At 43.6% G+C, this 17,866-nt stretch overlaps 1 protein-coding gene across 5 annotated transcripts in view; it reads left to right on the forward strand.

The window, feature by feature from the left end:
• Nucleotides 1-17,866, forward strand: part of RTKN2 (rhotekin 2) — a 254,071-nt gene that overhangs the window by 41,064 nt on the left and 195,141 nt on the right. For all 5 annotated transcript variants that reach the window (XR_011024318.1, XR_011024319.1, XR_011024320.1 and 2 more), the window contains exon 4: nt 10,032-10,085. Coding sequence is in view for 2 of the 5 variants with exons in the window: in XM_068255554.1 (XP_068111655.1) it covers nt 10,032-10,085 (54 nt within the window). In the remaining 3 variants the exon portion in view is untranslated. The remainder of the gene's footprint in view (nt 1-10,031; nt 10,086-17,866) is intronic.

Below are 17,866 nucleotides of genomic sequence, written 5' to 3' on the forward strand. Positions count from 1 at the left end.
TTTTTAAAGTGATTTGGGCACCGTCTTTTGACAGCACCCAAATTACTGTCTCAGTGCTGCTATAGCCATAATTCACATTACAGCCTATGGCGGCGCATAATGTGCCTACATTTCCCTGCGCCATTTTGCACAGTTTTGCTGAAAATTGCATGTATTTTGGCAAAGTGTGCGCCAAGCCTCCAGGTTTCCAGATGACAAGTTGGAAGTTACCTTATCTATCTTTGAATTCAGATTTAATTTCCTTTCTTTTCATTTTGTGATACGACCACTATCACAAAAAATTGTAACATTGAAACTTTACATTTGTGTACATAGGAGCTGTACATTGTTCCCAGACTTAAATGCACTATAAAATGTTCTCCTATGTTGCTGGCGCTTACAGTAGGTAGTAAATATCTGACCGGTTTTGGACTAGTACATCATCTCATGGGGGAGTCTCAGAATCTCCTTTTTATTCTTTACAAAAGCACTCCCGAACATGCTGGCTGTCCTCCCTATTTACTTGCATACTATTTTGGCATTTGGACTGAGCAATTGCCATTCACTAAGCGCTTTTTTTATTAAAATAAAGAAAACCATAAGAATCCCCCATGGACTAGTCCAAAACCTGTCAGTTCTGTCAGATTTTTACTGCCTACTGTAAGTGGCAGCATAAGAAAAAAAAACATTTTTCGTGATCCTTTAATGGTGCTGGTAAGGGAACCTATTGGGGGTGCAGAACTAGTTATCAGCTTTACAAGATTTGAAAAAGTCCCTATAACCAGATAGTCGTCTTACCTCTGTGAGGGCTGATGCACACCGGAGCGGTTCTGAAGCGTTTTTTAAAATGCAGGGGGAAAACCGGTTTGCTAATGAAAGTGAATGGGTTGGCGCACACGAGTGGTGTGTTTTTTTTTGTTTTTTGTTTTTTTTCCCCCCCCCCCCCCCCTCCCACAAACCCAAACTTGGGCTGCAACTTTTTTTTTTTTTTAGATTTCTGAGGAGTTTCTGCCTCAATGTAACGTATTGGAAAAGTGGAAAACTGCTCTGAAAAACGCTAGATCAGAGCGGTTTTCCAGGAGTTTTTGTTACAGAAGCTGTTTAGTAACAGCTTTACTGTAACAATATCTGATATCTGCTACATAAAAATGCTCCAAAAACCACTAGGCATGTTTAGAAAACCTCTAAACATGCCTAGAATTGCTCTGAAAATCTGCTTCAAAAACCTCTAGCGTTTTGCAGATCTGCTAGAGGTTTTTGGTGTGCACTGGGCCTGAATGTGTCTGGTGTTTAATGTAGAGAAATTAACCACTTCGCCGCCCGGGTACAGTATATCTACGCTCCTTAAACTTGAGTTCCCCGCCCGGAGCGTAGATATACGCCCCCCCCCCCACGTGTGCGCGCTCCCTTGATCGTGCACGCCGCTGCCCGCTTGTCCGGAGATGAACGGGAAAATCCATTCCTGTTCGTTGATCTCTGCCCCTGCAATGATCGGCATGCTTCTATGAGAAGCAGCACGATCATTGTGAAAAAAACAGTTTCCCAGACTCCCTGAATTTCCTGCAAGCGTACTTCCGACGCTTGTAGGACGCCTGCAAAAAAAAAAAATGTGGCCAAAAAGTAAAACTACACCCAAAACATTTTTCACATACAAATACATTAGTTTACAACATAAAATTAACTCCCACACTCCCCAATTGTTACCATTTTTTTTATTTTTTTTTGTAATAAAAAAAAACAAAAAAATTAAAAAAACAAATAGTTACCTTAGGGACTGAAATCTTTATTTATAATATTTATATCAAAAGGGTATAACACTGTTACTTTATAAATTTTGGGCTTGTAATTAGGGATGGACGCAAAACTGAAAAAATGCACTTTTATTTGCAAATAAAATATTGGTGCCATACATTGTGATGGGGACATAATTTACGGTAACCAGTGTAATAACCGGGACTAATGGGCACATAAGTTACATGGGTTTTAATTACAGTAGCGTGCACTATTTAAAAACTATAAAGGGCGGAAACTGAAAACTAATTTTTTTTTCCCCCCAAATGTTTTCCTATTTTCCCTTTAAAAATTTTTTTTAGAATAAAATGATTATTGGCCTAATGTCCCACCCAAAGAAAGCCTAATTGGTGGCGAAAAAAACAAGATATAGTTTATATCATTGCGATAAGTAATGGTAAAGTTACAGACGAATGGAAGGAGCGCTGAAAGGTAAAAATTGCTCGGATGCTGAAGGGGTAAAACCCCTCAGTTGTGAAGTGGTTAAGGCCCCTTTAATGCTTCCATTGTTGCATTGCACAAAATTGGTGCACCGTGACGCCGAAAATTTCATTCGTCGTCGTGTGGCACGGTGGGCATGGACCCAGTAGCGCAGTGCATGAAGTGCATTAACAGTATGCCATGCGCGATTCCACCAAAAGTCAGGCCTATTTGACTGGTACGGTTTGACCTTTCTGAACCATTGAGGTGGGATTGAAGAACAGTCTCATCACTGCAGTAAGTAATATGTGTGAAATGGGCCTTACACAGTGAGAAGATATAAATAAACCACAGTCAAAGTTAGTATATACTGTGTCATGGTAACAGTATGTTTTCAGCCACTTTTGAAGTAAGGTATCGCTGATATAACTAGCAAGATACCCTCTATGTAACTCACCCCTCTATGTAACTCACCCTTTACAGGGACTCCGAGCAGTACAGAAACTATGGAAAGATGCATATCATTTTAAAGCTCTCTTTCTCCTCTTTCCAATGATCTATAAACCGCCGCCCTACGCCTTTTAGTTTTCGCTATTTTCGCGATTGAAATTGCCGCGGCCGCGATTTCAATCACGAAAATAAAGAAAACTAAAAGGCTTGGGGGCGACAATTTAGGTGTCGCCAAAAAGAGGAGAAAGAGAGCTTTAAAATGATAGCCATCTTTCCATAGTTACATTGTATTACACAGGGCGACTTTTTCCTAAAGTCAGCAGCTCCATTCTGCTGAATGGAGCTGCTGACACTGGGGAAAGTGTCGTCCTGTGTAATACAAGTAACTATGGAAAGATGGATGTCATTTTAAAGCTCTCTTTCTCCTCTTTCTGGCGACACCTAAATCGTCGCCCTACGTCTTTCAGTTTTCTCTATTTTCGCGATTGAAATCACGGCCGCTGCAATTTCAGGCTATTTGCCTGCGGAGAATGCTCCCAGCAATGCAGCCGGGCTGCTCATAGGCAGTACGGCCCAAATCTCGCAACTGTAGCCTCCCGGGAGGACGGCGATGGAGCACACTAAGGCACATATACAGTATAATACCGTACTATGAACAGACTGTGTAGTAAGCTCTCATACTACATGGAAGTGGTAAAATTGGCCAATAAAAATTGGATATGTGTATCAGGCTTTATACCTACACCTTTGGTGAGCCAATGGCTGGTCGCTTTTCTCCTTTTGGCGTCCTCTGACACAAGTTCCCAGAGCTCGGTCAGAATGGTGTGGACGTTGTCTGTTGACCTCCACACCAGGCACATTCCGAAAGATTATTTATACCCTGGCCAAACTGTCTTCTTTGTGCAGATGTGGCCTGTAGGAATGTTCAATGAGATGCAAATTATTTCAAGTTGATTTGGGATTATGCTAATTTTGTTTGCTAATTTATGCATCTTAAAAATGGATTTCACAAAAGAAAAAATTAGGCAGGCACTCATGGATAAAACTGTTGTCATTTATTGCCATTCCTTGCACATAGCAAGAAAGCTGCAAAACATCACCTTTTCAAAATCACTTCTATGCATTGAGCACACGTGACCAAAACTTCCCATAAGGCATTAGAAAGCTAGCACAGAGCCAAGCCAAGAAACATGCGAGGAGCAAGAGATGAGCAGTGCAGGCAATACTTGCGTTATTGTAGACGTGCAGTAGCAGGCATAAGTGTAGACAGAAGCATAGGTGCGCTCAGGGATGCTCCAGGTTTGCTGCCCTTACAGCCGTTTCGCCCTTACTTGCTTAGGGCCTCATCAGAGGGGCTAGATAGCACGCCTAGGGTCCCGGTAGTGTGGACCGGGCGGGTCCCTCCTGTCTGTCCATGTAGCGCGCCTCGTTGGCTTCTAGTGTGGAAAAAAAATGGACCAGTCAAATTTTACCTCGGGAGGATATGATTGGTTATTTTCAAGCGGCATAAATTTGCATAATACTGCATCTATTCGAAATTATCTGCATTTCATTGACCATCCCTAGTGGCCTCTTTCCACGTAATTCAGATCAGTTCGTCTATGCAAGCTAGTCCTGTTGGTCTGACCTGCCAGCCTTCCAGTACACCCTGCCCTTCCCACACTGTGGGGTAGTCCACCCTCCTGTTCTTCCTGTCAGTGGGGCAATTTCAGAATTCCTAGTGACCACCAGACAACAAAGTAGTCACCCAGAAGGGGGTGACAGCCAATTATTCCTTGCGGGATGCTCTGGCAAAGACCCATGGTCACTTAAGCCTCGTACACACGAGGTACTCTTGTCTGCTGTTGCCAGCAGACAAGAGACCAGGGAGCGACCGCTCCCTGGCGGCGACCGCTATCCACACGTCTCGCCAGAAAGGCAGAGACGCGGCGGAAGCTGTCTGTGAAGGGAGCATCCCCCGGCCGGATGCTCCATTCACTTGCGTTTGTCTCCCGTCGCTAGTCCGCATACGCACGCAGTACGCGTGGCGGACTAGCGACCGTTGGGGAGACAGAAGTTGCCGCCGATTGAACTTTTCAATCGCACGGCAACTTCACTGCGACAGTTGTGCCCCGTGTGTATGGGCCATTAGACTCCATGCCAAGGGAGCAATCACACAACTACTGGTGCCCAGATCAACATAGGTGTGACAACTGTGCTCTTAGAGTACAATTCCGCTTGCCTAAGGTACGTACTGGAATGTTTGGTGGCATGGCCTTTTTTGTAGCCTGCAGGCAGTGCACAAAGTGCCATCAGCTTCTTCCCTTGATCTGGGGAGGGTTTGAGTGATCTAAGCATGTATCCCTGTCTTTACACTAATGGGACAGGGTCAGGGACAGGGATTGGTCTACATAGTGAAAACATTGAATGGAATGGAGAACATTGAAGCTATGTGACATCCATCTCCACTTAAAATGCAGGCAGTGTATAGTTTTGTTCGACTAGGCAACCTGTGAATAGCAAGTCTTCGGTCACTGGGTTTAATGCAAACTTTGCATTTTATTTTTTTCTTTCTTTTGGCATGAAAAAGTTCTTATGATGAGTGAACCTAATATAACAAGCATATGGTAGATTTTGACACCGTTCCTAATTGTATTTGTTTTTGCAGAAAATGACTAGGGAGATGGGTACTGCATAGAATTGGTTCAATGAGATGCTAATTATTCTGAGTTGTTGCAGGAGTATGTCCATTTTCTATATGTAAGGCCCAGTGCACACCAAAACCGCTAGCAGATCCACAAAACTCTAGCGGTTTTTGGAGCTGATTTCAGAGTAATTCTAGGCATGTTTCTAAACATGCCTAGCGTTTTTGGGAGCATTTTTGGGTAGCAGATAACACATATTGTTACAGTAAAAGCTGTTACTGAACAGCTACTGTAACAAAAACGCCTGGAAAACCGCTCTGATGTAGCGTTTTCCACAGCGGTTTGCGGTTTTCCTATCCTTAGAGGACGAAACGCTTCTGAAAACCGCAAACGTGCAGCAGGAGGCACGTTTGCGGTTTGGAAAAAAACCTCATAACGCTGGTGTGCACCATCCCATTGAAATACCGTACATTAGCCAAGCGTTTTCACTGGCGGATGCGGCTGGCGGATCGCTGCTAAAATCGCTCAGTGTGTACTGGGCCTAAATGTCTGCCAAGGTGGAATTCAAGTGGTCAATTTTCAAGATGCATACATGTGCATAATCCTGCATCATCTCTAAATTATTTGCGTCGTTTTGATCATCCTTACTGCTGACTAGGTACTCTGCTAATGGAGTGTTCATATGTAGATAAAACACGTGGAGCCTACACAGACAGGACTAGGGAATATTTGTGCCTGAAACTGCACTTTAAAAAGGAACTCCAGTGAAAATAATGTAATGAACAAAAGTGCTTAATTTTTACAATAATTATGTATACATGATTTTAGTCAGTGTTTTCCCATTCTAAAAATCTTTCCTCTCCCTGCTTTACATTTGGACATTTATCACATGGTGATATTTTTACTGCTGGCAGGTGATGTCAGCGGAAGTACTGGTAGCTGCTGCTTGCTATTTTGGCAGTTGGAAACAACTGTTTTTTTTTCCCCACACTGCAACAAGGCTCCCGCGGTGTGATGTCAGCACCATGATCCTGACATCACACTGTGGGAGGGGTTTCACCACAATATCAGCCATACAGAGCCTCCTGATGATCCGTTTGAGAAAAGGAAAACCTTTCTGATGGGAAAGGGGGTATCCGCTATTGATCGGGATGAAGTTATGGTTTCTCTTTTTAAAGTGTACTGGAGACCTCCATCCTCCTCCTGGATCCTCAGCAATTTGGCCCGGCAAGTCCTCCAGTAAGCGCAGGTGCAGTCTGGCCACGTGCGCACCTCGTCCTGCTCCTGTTACCAGGAGCGCCTTATAGGAGCGCACGGCTGGGCCACACATGTGCAGCAGCCGCCGACTGAAGGACTTTACAGGCTGAATTGCCGAGGATCCAGGCGGCACAGAACGGCGAGGGATCGTTCAGCCTGGAGCAAGCACCAGGTACATTTACACCCCCCCCCCCCCCCCCCCACTGCCCTGTCTCAGGTTCCCTTTTATTATGTTTATCTTATGTATTTCACTATTTTTATTGGGTAAGTTTTGCTGTATGTAGCAGCTGTTGTGTAGTTTAGAGGTAGCAGGCAACTATTGAGCGTATTACAGCGATTGCATCCATATCTCCAAGGATACCAGCATTCCCTTTAGGGCTGCAATGGGTTAAGGTCTGAATGGAGAGCTTGTATAAAAATAACTTGGAGCTGGCCTAGATTGTTTTCCTTAGTAATATATCAACATGTATCCACTGAAACGTATTACATAATTACCTTTTTGTAGCAGAAATGATTACAGAACAAGCTAAATAGAATAAAATGCTTCTGTTGCTTTAGCAACCCAGGATTAGATCATTCATATTTCTGCCAGCTGCATTCCTAGTACAGCAGTCGCGTGTTCGCACCTGTGATTTATCTCCAGCAGAAATACCAGCTCAATCTTAATGGTCATAAAAAATGGAAGCCGAATGAATTCACACCTTTCACTAAGTGCCAAGCAAGAGCTGTGTCACAATCCTAGTTTAATCTCTCAGGTGTAATTTAGTTGCAGACAGCAGGCACTGAAAATGTTTTATGGGCTTTTATTTAAAATGGACACCTTGCCTTCTACACTTGTTCAGTGGGCTTGCCAAGAAAAACCCCGACTCCACTGTACTAGGGCAGTGCTGGCCAATTTCTAGAATAAGCCATAAGTACAGTGGGAAATAGTTTTTAATTCCTGAAAGTCCTAGTTCCTATGTCCACCAGCACACCTGCCGCCACGCCTCCTTTCTTTGACATTACCCTGCCTTTGCTATTTAACCTGAAGGAAAAGGTGTGGCTAGTAGCTGGGACAAGGAAATATAGGGCCACTGCTATGATGCAATGGCTATGTAGAAGGTGTGACTGGTGTGACTTGTAATTAAGCTTTAAGATTGCTGCTTTTGCTAGCAATTATTAGCAATAAATTAACATTTGCCATTTTCATAAAGCGTGGACCAATTGTTCACAACCTTTTTATTGGGCACCAAATAGTGCTCATTATTTATTACATTTTTGTAGCGTAAAAAGGCTATTTGTCACAAACTTATTTTAAATAGGCCCATAAGAAGCCTCTGTAGTTTTTATATTCATTTTAGCAGGTAATTTTTGATACATGCAGGCTTTCCACCTGCACAACAGACTTGAGATAAGTGAATGTCTACCTGAGTAGGTTTATGAAACCTGGAAATACAATTTAGTATTAGTTTTAGTTCCGAATTGGTCATTTGTCAGAAATAAAAAATCCAGTTAAGTGTTTAAAGGGAAGATCCGCACTAAACATAAGAAAAAAACCTGCACTTACCTGGGGCTTCCTCCAGCTCCTGGCAGTCGATCTGTGCGCTCGTAGAATCTCCTCTCCCTCTCGGCATCCAGTGGTGAAGAAGCCGACCTCACCAGGTCGGCTTCATGTGTGCTCCACGGCGCGGGTCACGTGACGTCATCAGGTCTCTACTGCGCAGTAGTTCTGCGCCTGCGCAGTAGAGACCCAATGACGTCCCTACACCACTTGACCCCCCGCCGTGGAGCGCACATGGAGCCGACCTGGCGAGGTCGGCTTCTTCACCGCTGGACGCCGAGAGGGAGAGGAGCTGCTACGAGTGCACAGATCGACTGCCAGGAGCTGGAGGAAGCCCCAGGTAAGTGCAGGTTTTTTTTATGTTCAGCGCGAACCTTCCCTTTAAAGAGCACCAGAGACGAAGCACCCTCATGTATTTTATTACATTTATCAGTGGGAACATCGACGGATATGTTTATTTTGTGTGAAACGTTCATCTCTGGTTCCCTTTTTAAAGTGGATCCGAGATGAAAAACAAACTATACCAAATAAAGTTTATGCAGTTTACATAGTAAATGCAATTCCAAACCACTTTATTAGTATTTTTTATAGTTTCTGTTTGTTACAGAATCAGAGAAGCCATATCCTGCTTCTCAATATTACATTACTAGCTGATGGACCGGAGTTGCCCGGGTATGTAGTTGGCTGGTGTTGGCTATGTCCACTTTTTCTAACCCTAACACACAATTACTCAATGACCAAGTTTGTTAGATTTGCGGTCTTTGGCATCAATAATTTGCATTTAAATAAAACATTGATTGGCTGTTTGTGGCTGTCCCCCCTTTTCTGAATTTGAACCCCAGTCACCCAATGACCAATTGTACCAGGTTTGAGGCTTGTGCCATTAACCATGCAATTTTGTACAATCTACAATAAAAAACAAAAACAAAAAAACCCATATAAAAGTAAAAAAATACACATTTTACACTTTGTACATTAAATTAATACCTCCCCTAAGTTACCCTCCCCCCCCCCCCCCTTACCAAAATAAAACGCTAGCAAAAAACATGGGACTCGACACCTTTACTATGTATGTTATGAGGGTATATTACTGTTACATTTGTAAATCAAAGCTTGTAATTATTGATATAGTATAAAAACCACTAAACGAAAAAAAATACAACTTTTATTTCCGAATAAAATATTATCGCCATATATTGTACTAGGGACAAAATTTTAATTTTGTAATAACCAGGACAAATGGGCAAATTGAGTATTTTATTTACCATAGCATTGTTTATTTTAAAATAGTGATGGAATTAAAGAAATTGTGTTTTTTTTTTTTTCTTTTTTTCTTTTTCCATTTTCTTAAATTTAATAGAAAAATAATTACTGAAAACAAATATCCCCCCCCCCCCCAAAAAAAAAAGCCTAATTTGTGGTGGAAAAAAACAAGGTATATATCGTTTTGGTGTGGTAAGTAGTGATAAAGTTATTGGCAAATGAAAAGGAGGAGCGCTGACAGGTGAAAATTGCTCTGGTCCACTAGGGTAAACATCCTTGGGGGTGAAGTGTTTAAACTATGGAGAATACTTAGAAATCTTTATATATTATTATGGTGAACTGCTAATTAATGTATGTGTGTCAAGGGCTTACTAGAGATAATCCTACCTATACCAGAGTTTCCTTGACAAGCAGATGTTGTTCACAAGGGAGTACATAACCGAACAAGGGGCTACAGTACAACACTGCAGGTATATAGAGGCATTCTGGTCCTTGTGTAAACATAACTCATCTGCATTTCCTGTATCTCCTCTTTTTTTAAATCTGTAACTGGAGAGATCGCGGCTCCACATCCAGCTCTCAGTAATTTTGTTTTCCATAATTACTCGGTGTAGTTCCTGCTGGTTTAGAGTAGCCTGACATCAATCCACAAACGTGTATGTAATCTCAATAGCCATAATGTTTTCTTGTCTTGCTTCTTCCTGCAGGTATTCGAATCCCACTCATGTGGAAAGATACGGATCATTTCAGCAGTAAAGAAAGTATGTACAAATGACAGCAATCAACTTGTCTTAGATTATCTGCGGCATTCTACATGTGCATATTTCTTGTCTGAAATGCAGCGGTTATGTTTGTGAGTGTGTTTGTTTTCCTGAATGCTAGATCCTCTCTCTTTGATTATTTTGCTGTGTGTTTTTGTTTTTCTATTGAAGCACTGCATACGCCAGGGGGCTCTCCTGCTTTTCCCAGTGGTTCCTCACCTGCCAAACTCTGCTGTTACTTAGCAGAATGATACATTTGTAAACCTAAACTAAAAATGATGATCTGTTTTGTTGTCAATGGAAATCTTTAGTAGACTACATGAAACAAAATCCATTTTAACTCAGTTTCAGAATAAAAGCATTTTTATTCACGGTTTGCTAGTTAGCAGCTCTTGATGCGCCCACTTAAAGGGAACCTGAAGTAAGAGGAATATGGAGGCTGCCATCTTTATTCTCCAGTGTCAACAATGTCAACTGCATGACTACTGTGCAGATGCTCTGCCTCTAATACTTTTGCATTACTGCCCAGAATGAGTATGCCGATCACATGCTTAGACTCTAGAGTGACTCCACTGGCTGCATGCTTGTTGCAGATGAGACTCCAAACCCACTACATTTTAGAAACCATGCCAGCTGCCTGGCTGTCATGCTGAGGTTTTTAAAGGAGCACTATGGTGAAAAATTGTAAAATTTGAAATCTGTGCAAAAAAAAAAAAAAAAAGTACTTATTTGTTTATAAGAGTAAAATGAGCCATAAATTACTTTTCTCCTATGTTGCTGTCACTTGCAGTAGGTAGTAGAAATCTGACAGAAGCAACAGGTTTTGGACTGGTCCATCTCTTCGTAGGGTATTCTCAGTAAGGTTTTTACTCTTTATAAACCTAGTCCCTAAAAAGGATTTATACAATGATGCTGGCCAGCCTCCCTGCTCGCTACAGTTTTCTGGCAGTTGGACAGAGCAACTGCGATTCACTAAGTGCTTCTGAAAATAAAAAAATCCTTGAGAACCCCTTATGAAGAAATGAACTAGTCCAAAACCTGTCGCTTCTGTCAGATTTCTACTACCTACTGTAAGTGACAGCGACATAGGAGAAAAGTAATTTATGGCTCATTTTACTCTGGAAAAATGTACTTATTTGTATATGTTTGAACATATTTTAAATGTTTTTTTAAAAAATGTTTTTGCCATAGTGCCCCTTTAAGGATTGAAGATGGGGTTCCCTGTTCAGGTTCTTTTGAAAGGATAACCTGTAGTTGCACACATACCATATATTTGGATAACTGTAGTTGTACACATACAGTATTTTTCGGAGCATAAGATGTACCTAGATTTAGAAGACAAAAATACTAAACTTGGTGAGTCCATGGTGCAGGGGCATCTAGTGAAGCTTCTCCCCCCAACCATTATGTCCCCTTGTACCTCTTGTACCCTCATGTCCCCTCCTCTGTCCCCCTCTTGTGTCACCTTCTCTGTCACCCTGTGTTCTTCTCTTTCCCTTTGTGTCCCCTTCTGTCTCTTGTCTGTCCATCAGTGTTCCCTTTTTTTGTTCCTCCCGTGTCCTCAGATGGCACAAGTTGCATACCTGCAGCGGTCTTCTGCCAGGGCGGCATCGGGCAGGCTGCGGCTTGAACTGACAAAGCGGAGGAGAGAGGCTTCTGACAGGACTGCTGCTGTTAGTCATGGCTGCCACTAACTGGCTGCAATGGTGTCTCGGGCTGGACCACTGTGCCGTAATTGGGCCAATCACAGGAGCAGGGCACATTCATTGAGGTTTCCCTGTAGGTGCACAAGAAAAGACTGATACACATAGAGGGCTCTCTAGTGGTATCCATTCAGAACTAAAGGGACTCTGGGGATGCTTTTTACTGCTGTATGCTGGAACATGCAGCTCTTGCAAAGGAACAGCTCATATCTTGGGCAGACCATCTGAAGCATCAGCACTACTCTGGCCAGATGTGGGAGAACACCACCATAGCAGTGCACAGTTTGTTGCCGAAATATACTCCACAGCTGGGTGTTTACCAAACTATTACCACATATATGCGAAAATCTTTGTGAATTTGGATAAGTCCGAGGCCCATATGCAATTCACTTTCTGAGTTTTCTCCTAGGTGATATTTTAAATTTGTCAATAAGATAACTTTTAAGCCACCAGAAAGCAAGAACATACTTAATTATTTTAAGAGAACTTTTCAACTGAAAAAGTACGGAAAAGTAGGTTGAAAAGTGCTGGGAAGTTATTTTAAACAAGAGCTGAGAAATTATCTCCTAGGAGAAAAGGGTAATTGCATATGGGCCTAAATGACTGAAATGGTCTTGGTGAATTGAGCCCATTGTGTTTCCCACCTATGCGATCAGCAAATGCACCACATTCTGTATTTTCGTTGTTTGTGTTACATGTCAATCGAGCTGTGTTAACCACTTGAGGACCTAGGGCTTTCTACCCCTTAAGGACCGGCCACTTTTTTTCCATTCAGACCACTGCAGCTTTCACGGTTTATTGCTCGCTCATACAACCTACCACCTAAATGAATTTTGGCTCCTTTTCTTGTCACTAATAACGCTTTCTTTTGGTGCTATTTGATTGCTCCTGCGATTTTTACTTTTTATTATATTCATCAAAAAAGACATGAATTTTGGCAAAAAAATGATTTTTTTAACTTTCTGTGCTGACATTTTTCAAATAAAGTAAAATTTCTGTATACATGCAGCACGAAAAATGTGGACAAACATGTTTTTGATAAAAAACCCCCCATTCAGTGTATATTTATTGGTTTGGGTAAAAGTTATAGCGTTTACAAACTATGGTGCAAAAACTGAATCTTCTCATTTTCAAGCATCTATGACTTTTCTGACTCCCTGTCATGTTTCATGAGGGGCTAGAATTCCAGGATAGTATAAATCCCCCCCAAATTACCCCATTTTGGAAAGAAGACATCCCAAAGTATTCACTGAGAGGCATAGTGAGTTCATAGAAGATATTATTTTTTGTCACAAGTAATCGGAAAATGACACTTTGTGAGAAAAAAAAAAAAAGTTTCCATTTCTTCTAACTTGCGACAAAAAAAAAAATGAAATCTGCCACGGACTCACCATGCCCCTCTCTGAATACCTTGAAGGGTCTACTTTCCAAAATGGGGTCATTTGTGGGGTGTGTTTACTGTCCTGACATTTTGGGGGGTGCTAAATTGTAAGCACCCCTGTAAAGCCTAAAGGTGCTCATTGGACTTTGGACCCCTTAGCGCAGTTAGGCTGCAAAAAAGTGCCACACGTGGTATCGCCGTACTCAGGAGAAGTAGTATAATGTGTTTTGGGGTGTATTTTTACACATACCCATGCTGGGTGGGAGAAATATCTCTGTAAATGACAATTTGTTAATTTTTTTTACACACAATTGTCCATTTACAGAGATCTTTCTCCCACTCAGCATGGGTATGTGTAAAAATACACCACAAAACACATTATACTACTTCTCCTGAGTACGGCGATACCACATGTGTGGCACTTTTTTGCACCCTAACTGCGCTAAAGGGCCCAAAGTCCAATGAGTACCTTTAGGATTTCACAGGTCATTTTGAGAAATTTCGTTTCAAGACTACTCCTCACGGTTTAGGGCCCCTAAAATGCCAGGGCAGTATAGGAACCCCACAAATGACCCCATTTTAGAAAGAAGACACCCCAAGGTATTCCGTTAGTAGTATGGTGAGTTCATAGAAGATTTTATTTTTTGTCAAAAGTTAGCGGAAAATGACACTTTGTGAAAAAACACAATTAAAATCAATTTCCGCTAACTTGTGACAAAAAATAAAATCTTCTATGAACTCGCCATACTACTAACGGAATACCTTGGGGTGTCTTCTTTCTAAAATGGGGTCATTTGTGGGGTTCCTATACTGCCCTGGCATTTTAGGGGCCCTAAACCGTGAGGAGTAGTCTTGAAACGAAATTTCTCAAAATGACCTGTGAAATCCTAAAGGTACTCATTGGACTTTGGACCCTTTAGCGCAGTTAGGGTGCAAAAAAGTGCCACACATGTGGTATCGCCATACTCGGGAGAAGTAGTACAATGTGTTTTGGGGTGTATTTTTACACATACCCATGCTGGGGGGGAGAAATACCTCTGTAAATGGACAATTGTGTGTAAAAAAATCAAAAGATTGTCATTTACAGAAGTATTTCTCCCACCCAGCATGGGTATGTGTAAAAATACATCCCAAAACACATTATACTACTTCTCCCGAGTACGGCGATACCCCATGTGTGGCACTTTTTTGCACCCTAACTGCACTAATGGGCCCAAAGTCCAATGAGTACCTTTAGGATTTCACAGGTCATTTTGAGAAATTTCGTTTCAAGACTACTCCTCACGGTTTAGGGCCCCTAAAATGCCAGGGCAGTATAGGAACCCCACAAATGACCCCATTTTAGAAAGCAGACACCCCAAGGTATTCCGTTAGTAGTATGGCGAGTTCATAGAAGATTTTATTTTTTGTCACAAGTTAGCGGAAATTGATTTTAATTGTGTTTTTTAACAAAGTGTCATTTTCCGCTAACTTGTGACAAAAAATAAAATCTTCTATGAACTCACCATACTACTAACGGAATACCTTTGGGTGTCTTCTTTCTAGAATGGGGTCATTTGTGGGGTTCCTATACTGCCCTGGCATTTTAGGGGCCCTAAACCGTGAGGAGTAGTCTTGAAACCAAATGTCGCAAAATGACCTGCGAAATCCTAAAGGTACTCATTGGACTTTGGGCCCCTTAGCGTACTTAGGGTGTAAAAAAAAAAAAGTGCCACACGTGGTACCGCCGTACTCAGGAGAAGTAGTATAATGCGTTTTGGGGTGTATTTTTACACATACCCATGCTAAGTGGGAGAAATATCTCTGTAAATGACAATTGTTTGATTTTTTTACACACAATTGTCCATTTACATAGAAATTTCTCCCACCCAGCATGGGTATGTGTAAAAATACACCCCAAAACACATTATACTACTTTTCCTGAGTACGGCGGTACCACATGTGTGACACTTTTTTGCAGCCTAGGTGCGCTAAGGGGCCCAACGTCCTATTCACAGGTCATTTTGAGGCATTTATTTTCTAGACTACTCCTCGCGGTTTAGGGCCCCTAAAATGCAAGGGCAGTATAGGAACCCCACAAGTGACCCCATTTTAGAAAGAAGACACCCCAAGGTATTCCGTTAGGTGTATGGCGAGTTCATAGAAGATTTTATTTTTTGTCACAAGTTAGTGAAAAATGACACTTTGTGAAAAAAAAACCAATAAAAATCAATTTCCGCTAACTTTTGACAAAAAATAAAATCTTCTATGAACTCGTCATACACCTAACAGAATACCTTGTGGTGTCTTTTTTTCTAAAATGGGGTCACTTGTGGGGTTCCTATACCGCCCTGGCATTTTACAGGCCCAAAACCGTGAGTAGTCTGGAAACCAAATGTCTCAAAATGACTGTTCAGGGGTATAAGCATCTGCAAATTTTGATGACAGGTGGTCTATGAGGGGGCGAATTTTGTGGAACCGGTCATAAGCAGGGTGGCCTTTTAGATGACAGGTTGTATTGAGCCTGATCTGATGGATAGGAGTGCTAGGGGGGTGACAGGAGGTGATTGATGGGTGTCCCAGGGGGTGGTTAGAGGGGAAAATAGATGCAATCAATGCACTGGGGAGGTGATCGGAAGGGGGTCTGAGGGGGATCTGAGGGTTTGGCCGAGTGAACAGGAGCCCACACGGGGCAAATTGGGGCCTTATCTGATGGGTAGGTGTGCTAGGGGGTGACAGGAGGTGATTGATGGGTGTCTCAAGGTGTGATTAGAGGGGGGAATAGATGCAAGCAATGCACTGGCGAGGTGATCAGGGCTGGGGTCTGAGGGCATTCTGAGGGTGTGGGCGGGTGATTGAGTGCCCTAGGGGCAGATGGGGGTCTAATCTGATAGGTAGCAGTGACAGGGGGTGATTGATGGGTAATTAGTGGGTGTTTAGGGTAGAGAACAGATGTAAACACTGCACTTGGGAGGTGATCGGACGTCGGATCTGCGGGCGATCTATTGGTGTGGGTGATCAGATTGCCCGCAAGGGGCAGGTTAGGGGCTGATTGATGGGTGGCAGTGACAGCGGGTGATTGATGGGCGGCAGTGACGGGTGATTGATGGGTGGCAGTGACAGGGGGTGATTGATGGGTGATAGGTGATTGACAGGTAATCAGTGGGTTATTACAGGGGAGAACAGATGTAAATATTGCACTGGCGAATTGATAAGGAGGGGTCTGAGGGCAATCTGAGCGTGTAGGCGGGCGATTGGGTGCCCACAAGGGGCAGATTAGGGTCTGATCTGATGGGTAACAGTGACAGGTGGTGATAGGGGGTGATTGATGGGTGATTGATGGGTAATTAGTGGGTGTTTAGAGAAGATAACAGATGTAAACAATACATTTGGGAGGTAATCTGACGGCGGGTTTGCGGGCGATCTAATGGTGTGGGTGGGTGATCAGATTGCCCGCAAGGGGCAGGTTAGGGACTGATTGATGGGTGGCAGTGACAGCGGGTGATTGATGGGTGATAGGTGATTGGCAGGTGATTGACAGGTGATCAGTGGGTTATTACAGGGAAGAACAGATGTAATTAATGCACTGGCGAATTTATAAGGGGGGGGGGGGTCAGAGGGCAATCTGAGCGTGTGGGCGGGTGATTGGGTGCCCGCAAGGGGCAGATTAGGGTCTGATCTGATAGGTAAAAGTGACAGGTGGTGATAGGGGGTGATTGATGGGTAATTAGTGGGTGTTTAGAGGAGAGAATAGATGTAAACAATGGATTTGGGAGGTGATCTGATGTCGGATCTGCGGGCGATCTATTGGTGTGGGGGGGTGATCAGATTGCCCGCAAGGGGCAGGTTAGGGGCTGATTGATGGGTGGCAGTGACAGGGGGTGATTGACGGGTGATGGACAGGTGATCAGGGGGGATAGATGCATACAGTACATGGGGGGGGGGGGTCTGGGGGGGGGGGTCTGGGGAGAATCTGAGGGGTGGGGGGATAAAAAAAATAGCGTTGACAGATAGTGACAGGGAGTGATTGATGGGTGATTAGGGGGGTGATTGGGTGCAAACAGGGGTCTGGGGGGTGGGCAGGGGGGGGGGTCTGATGGGTGCTGTGGGCGATCTGGGGCAGGGGGGGGGGGGAAATCGGTGTGCTTGGTGCAGACTAGGGTGGCTGCAGCCTGCCCTGGTGGTCCCTCGGACATTGGGACCACCAGGGCAGGAGGCAGCCTGTATAATACACTTTGTAAACATTACAAAGTGTATTATACACTTTGTATGCGGCGATCGTCGGGTTAACATCCCGCCGGCGCTTCCGTATGGCCGGCGGGATGTTGCGGCGGGTGAGCGGCGCCAGGCGGAGGCGGAGGATCGCGTCACGGATGACGCGATCGCTCCGCCCATGCCCATACAAGGACCGCCGCCAATTGTCAATACGGCGGTCCTTGCGGCGTCCACTTCCCGGCCGCCAATTGTATATACGGCGGTCGGGAAGTGGTTAAAGAGAACGTGAGATGGCCATCAGGGGTGTACCTGGGGTTCCTCCAGCCCCATGAGGTTTGTGGGCTCCCTCACAATCGTCTATAGCCACTCGATTCGCTTGCTTCCCCCCCCCCACCCCCCCCCCCTCCATGTAATCTGGCCGAGCTCTTCTGCGCATGCACGTCCCTGTGCTCTGCGCCTATGCAGTTTTTGCGCAGAATGCTTCCGGGCACTGGGCACGCATG

Source organism: Hyperolius riggenbachi, chromosome 10 (assembly GCF_040937935.1).
Source record: "Hyperolius riggenbachi isolate aHypRig1 chromosome 10, aHypRig1.pri, whole genome shotgun sequence".
Lineage (NCBI taxonomy): Eukaryota > Metazoa > Chordata > Amphibia > Anura > Hyperoliidae > Hyperolius > Hyperolius riggenbachi.